General features: G+C 42.7%; 1 protein-coding gene across 2 annotated transcripts in view; it reads right to left on the bottom strand.

The window, feature by feature from the left end:
- Window positions 1–618: 618 nt before the first annotated feature.
- The window catches only part of wwtr1 (WW domain containing transcription regulator 1), a 148,596-nt gene continuing 143,214 nt past the window's right edge, over window positions 619–6,000 (bottom strand). For both annotated transcript variants that reach the window (XM_041183024.1, XM_041183025.1), the window contains 3 exons: window positions 2,086–2,231; window positions 1,797–1,894; window positions 619–1,004 (listed from right to left, as the gene is read on the bottom strand). In XM_041183024.1, coding sequence (XP_041038958.1) covers window positions 799–1,004; window positions 1,797–1,894; window positions 2,086–2,231 — 450 coding nt within the window. In that variant the 3' untranslated portion in view covers window positions 619–798. The remainder of the gene's footprint in view (window positions 1,005–1,796; window positions 1,895–2,085; window positions 2,232–6,000) is intronic.

Raw genomic sequence — 6,000 nt, 5'->3', positions numbered from 1 at the left:
AGAATTAAGTAATAGTATACAATAGAGTAATATAGAACTGCAGCATGAACCACCAAGAGTACAATGGTGCCCTATGTGCAAATGGCTACTAATCATTGTCACGATGACAAAACCCATGCTCCAAACCTGGCCATTCTTTGTACAGTTTGCTTTTGATATTGAACAGTACAAACAATTTTAAAGCTCTGTTTGTGTTAAATAGATGATAAGTGTTTGGTATCACTTTGTTCTTCTGATAAATGTCACCACGGCTATTTGCATTAACCCCCACCCCCCCACCCCCACCCCCCCCCCCCCCCCCGCACTCACCCCCACCCCCTTCCCCAATGTGTTTCTTTCAACTTTGAACCAAACAGACTTCAGCCATGCTATTACACAAGAAAGAACAAACTGCTAGTCTCTTTGGCTCATTTTCATCTTCCTTTTGGCTGCTAATAATATAATAATATTATAATAATGGACAAAAAAAATCATCCAATTTGCCATGCAAAATAGGATAAGCAGTGAAATCTTTGATCTTCTACTAGAGAGGTTAATCCCATGAACACGTGGAAGGTCAAAGACATTGAGATAGTTCAAGAATATAGTTCATATAAAGTACTGCTAGCCGCCTTTTCTTTATTTAAATGACAAGCATATACCACTTTGGGGTGTAGGGGAGAGCGTAAGAGTCATCAGGCAAACAAAAAGCACTACTTGAGGCACTTTGCCTCTAATCCAAGCAGAAAAGGTAACTGTCTCAATTTTTATTTTAGTTTTCTTTCTCTCCTTCTTTCTTCCTTGAACTTCCTGAAGTGCTTACAACCAAGTGAGGAAAGTCTCTTTAGGGTTGAGACTGGACTCCACGTCAGGCAAGATGTCCGATCCGAAGGGCTCCTGCAGGCTTGGCATTAGGTCTTCACCTTCCAGGGTCCCGAGATCCACATTGGTTCCAGGCAGGGAGTCCAGGAAGTCAGGGAAGCGACTGGGTTGATTTGCAGTCATAGCGGTTTGCCCCATGTCTCCTGTGGGTAAAGTATTTTGGGCTTATTTGGGGATCCACAGAAGTGTTAGCATACATACTTCACACTTAAAACTTTAGCACAACTACAACAACCCCCACCATCTACCTTAAAAATAGCAGATATAACAAACCTACCAAACACGTTCGGCTACATAACATTGGTTGCGAAACATGTTGGGATATCCTGAGGATGGCATAATTTGCTTCTTTCAAACCTCTAGTTCTTCCAATGACTCAGTGGGTAAGTGGACTGCCCAATTTGGAACTGCGCTGTACAGACCAGAAAATCTATAAACATCCAATTAACCAATCTAATCCCCATTCACTTCCTCTCTACAGAATGAACATGGGCTCACCTACTTACCATTCACTTTCATTGTGTTGAACTCCAATGACCAAACCATTCACTCACATTGTAAAGAATTCTAATGAATTAAACCATTCCCCCTCTTTTACATTATACTGAATTCTCGGTGCAGGCTTTTGGATTATTCGCTACCTACCATGCCAAATACAGTCCACCTACCTCAAATAGAGATATTCAGCATAACCTCCTGATAACCTCCTGGTGCTAATTGTTTGTTTGAATTGGTCTCTCTTTTTGTTTACATCGTGTTGCTCGAACAGATAGGTTCAGAAATTGTGGGATTTTTTAAATACGCACTTTACACCAAAGAATTTTTTAATTAATTAGTTACCCGTTTTAAGATTCAATGGCATTGATTTATCATACATTCGCCAAGTCCGGTATTATAGTCAAGAAAGAAAATGAGCCTTGTTGCTCTGAATTCACCTGTATCCATTTCTTCCACGTGACCCAGAAAGTCTTCAGGTGTCCTTCCTAATCCTAAACCACTGTCTGCACTTGCCTGCCGTGAATGGTATGGTCCACTGTGTATGAAAATCAGCAGGGAAAGGTGATGGTGGTGGTGGGTGGAGTGGTGGAAGGAGTGGGGGTGGGTAGGTGGAAGAGAAAGGGAAGTCTGTTATTAACATGGTATTAAATCAAAGTCTCTGGTATAAAAAAGGTCAGTCTCAGCTGATTCTGTTATTCCTGTCCTGTGAATTAAAACACAACTTGCCTGCTGAGGAAGGGGTCGGAGCCATTATTTGTGATGGCGTGCATCTCCTGTGTCATAGTCGGTGTAGAGACTGCATTCTGGGCTGTGGAGATGTTATCCGATTCAATGGGAATCTGATTGGGGATCTGGTTATACAATGCCTTTTCCTGAAAGAAATACAAACGCTGTAACCAAATGTCAACCCTAGAGAAAAAAAATGGCCATTTAAATAGGAACAAGTCACGTTTAAGCTTGTGGGCCTCTGACTCAGTCAGCTTATAAATGCCAATGTAATCTGACAGACCATTTTCCTTCACACACACACAAACACACTCTCACACACACGCTCACACAGTGGCGTAGTGGTAATGGAATTTAAATTCAATTGATAACATCTGGAACTATAAAGTTAGTCTCAGTGATGGTGACCATGACAACTATCATCGATTGTTGTAAAAACCCATCTGGTTCACCAATGTCCCTTTAGGAAGGAAATCTGCTATCCTTACTTGGTCTGGTCTACATGTGACACCAACCCCCAGCAATGTGGTTGACTCTTAACTGCCCCTCTGAAATGGCCAAGCAAGCCACTTAATTCAAGGTGCAATTAGGGATGGGCAACAAATACTGGGGCCTTGCCAGCGACACCTACATCCCATGAAAGAATAAAGAAAAAAAATCAAAACATTATAGTGCTACCAAACACTTTTTGATCATAGGAAACTTGTATAATGCCCCTACCTCTTCACCAGTATTTATTGATGATTGGCGATTGAACAGCACAGTCTTGGCTGTAGTGACACTGGGATTGATTTTCAACTTGATAACCGATGGTAAAACTGATGCTGGGAATCGGCCGTCTATTCACGTGAATGGAAGTGAAAATGCACTCGGGTTTCTATTAAACCATTATCGCTCAATATCTATTAGTTGTGGAAAACTTTCTTCCTCTTTAACAACGAACAAAAAATGCTGGAAGTACAGAGAGCCATCTATACTTACAGCATGAGAAAAGACAGCTTAATATCTCAGGTTTGGATCTTGGGTTGCCAACCCTGTTTGGACTCATTTCTGGGGGTTACTTCACATGACTGCTTGCCTGAGCACCCGTGCAATCAGCCTTTTCCTACCTGTCAACCTCCCAAATTTTTGTCACTAATAAATAGAAATGGTCAAAGAAAATAAAGAAAAACAATTCATTTTTCATACTACCGGTATTTTTCTCCTGGGGCGTTTGCAGCAGGTTCATGGAGGTTAGCCTTTAGAACCCTGGAGAGTTGGCAACCCTACATACACAGCAGGTTCTATCTGTGCCATTAACCAGCCCATTCTATTCATGGAGGCAGACAGATTGGCTGGGTGTTTTAAGTTTTTGTTCTGGATTTCCTGCATTTGCAGTTTCTTTTATTTTTCTTTCAATTTGTGGCAATTCCTACCGGGTTCTCTCCATGTTGGACGTGACTATGTGCTGGGAAATCCAAGATTGCAAACAGAAGTCTGCCCAGTACCATCAGAACACAGTTCATTTGAGGAAGAATCTACGTGAGGGGTGAATTTTGATGGGGAAGTGAATGGAGGAAGGAGGGCTTCTTCCATTCGCTCACTGTTCTCTGGATGTACAGCAGACATTGTGGTTCTGGCTGGACCCTCTGATGGGCCCCATGGCACTATTTCAAAGAAGAGTGAGGGAATTATTCCTGGTGTTCTGTCCAACAGTTATCACTCAACGACGTCACTGGATAGGATTATCTGGTCTGCAGTTTATGGGGCCTTGCTGTGTGAAAATTGGCTGCCTAAATTTCCAGCAACAGTGACTACACTTCAGAAATACTTTGCCTGTGAAGCAGTTTGGGATGCCTCAAGAGGTGCTGTATAAGAGCAAGTTTGTTCTCCTGCCCTGCTTTGAATTCTCAGCACTTTCTGTTCTCATTTGCGATTTCCAGCGTTGTTTTTAACTGATGTAAGATTAGATATTTTCTATGTAAGGAGAGACCATTCAGCGCTCTGCGGCATGTCATGTCAATGGGCCACCATGTAAAACACAGGCGATTCAGAAACAAGTTACAGAACTAGGTCATAGTTCACTGTGTAAGCCTGCGGAGCTGTCCCTAAGGTGACACTCCCTCTTTTAGCATTGCATGCAGTTTGGAAAGATTTTGCTGCAGGGCACTGATTTCAATGGTGGTGCATTGAGACTTTTGACACGGGGAGGTGTCTGTTGAGAGGGGTCAAGCTGCTGTGACACCGCACAAATTAATTATGAACACAATTTTTTTTGTTTTTTTCAAAAACATCCAGCTTTCCTCCTTTAAACCTTGAACCACTTGGACAACGAACAGCCCATCAAGTTCCTCAATTCCTCGCGATAAAATTGATCGCCGCCGAAGGATCTCCTGGAATTCTTTCTGTTCTTCTGTCTGATGGGGCTTTGAGCATCTGCATCCCACTCGGGAATAGGCAGGGACAAGGCCGACTCGGTCACTGCTGTTTAAGGCCCCCTGATACTTCAGTGAAGAAGAGAGAGAGAGAGAGAGAGAGAAAAAAACAAGCCCCTCTCACAGGCCTGAGCCTCGGGCTCTGCTTCCTGCTGTCATCCAACAGAAGCTAAGTCCGTTTAGTCAGCATTTTCTTCTGGCAGCCTGTATGAAAACAGCAGCGCAAGATTTGAAATGGGGCTCTTCTTTCTTGAGTCAGTCATTCCCCTGCTCTCACCCCTCCCCCTCACTTCCCTCCCCCACTCCTGGTAGGGGTTACTATACAGCATCCTGCAGGCATGTCTAGGCGGGTGTTTTCCACTTTGCGGCTTGTAGATTTACTGGATTTAATTAACTGGTCTGTGCTTGTCTGACCAGCACAATAAGCTGCCCTCTCAAAATATTATATTACCACCCAGGTTTAATGGGCACTGCACAATAGATTTGTTTACAAAGGAACATGCTTAGGTCGAGATGTATGTTTTTTGATCTCCACTGGGATCATGTACTGTGAGTATAGGCACGGAGGTTAAAGAAAGAAAGACTTGCATTTATATAGTGCCTTTCACAACATCAAGAGGCTCCAAGGTGCTTTCATAGTGTAGTCACTGTTGTAGTGCAGGGAAAATGCAACAGCCAATTTGCACACAGCCAGCTCCCATAAACAGCAATGAGATAAACGATCAGATCGCTAACACATAAGCAAAATGCTGCAGATGCTGGAAATCTGAAATAAAAACAGAAAATGCTGGAAATACTCAGTAGGTCTGGTAGCATCTCTGGAGCGAGAAAGAGAGTTAATATTTCAACCCTGTGACTTTTTGTCAGAACAGTCCTGATGACAGGTCATTGACCTGAAATTTTAACTCTGCTTCTTTCTCAGCACAAATGCTGCTGGACCTTCTGAGCATTTCCAACATTTTTTTTATTGTACATGATCAAATTGAAGGCATTGGTTGGGGAATAAATATTGGCCAGGACACTATGGAGATCTTCCCCACTCTTCTTTGAAATGGTCCCATGGTATCTTTTATGCCCACCTGAAAGGATAGACAGGACCTCAGTTTAACGTCTCGTCCAAAAAAATAGAACTTCTGACAGTGCAGCCCTCCCTCAGTACTGCACTGGAGTGTCAGCCTAGATTTAGTTACTCAAGTATCTGGTTCCAAACTTGAACCCAAAACTTCTGACCTAGAGGTGAGAGAGCTACTACTGAATCCCGACTGACAGAAAGAACTTGCATTTGTATAGTTCTTTTCACATCCTCAGGATATCCAAAGTGCTTCACAATCAACGAATCTGAAGTGCAGTCACTATTATCATGTAAGCAAATACAACAGCCAATTTATACGCAGCAAGGTCCTACAAACATCAAATGAGATAAGATACCTGTTTTGATGGCAGCAGCTGAAGGATAAATGTTAGTCAGAGCATGAGGCACGTCTTCTGCTGTTCTTTTAAT

This window comes from Carcharodon carcharias, chromosome 2 (genome assembly GCF_017639515.1).
Source record: "Carcharodon carcharias isolate sCarCar2 chromosome 2, sCarCar2.pri, whole genome shotgun sequence".
Classification (NCBI taxonomy): Eukaryota; Metazoa; Chordata; class Chondrichthyes; order Lamniformes; family Lamnidae; genus Carcharodon; species Carcharodon carcharias.
This window is presented reverse-complemented; position numbering and strand designations above follow the sequence as displayed.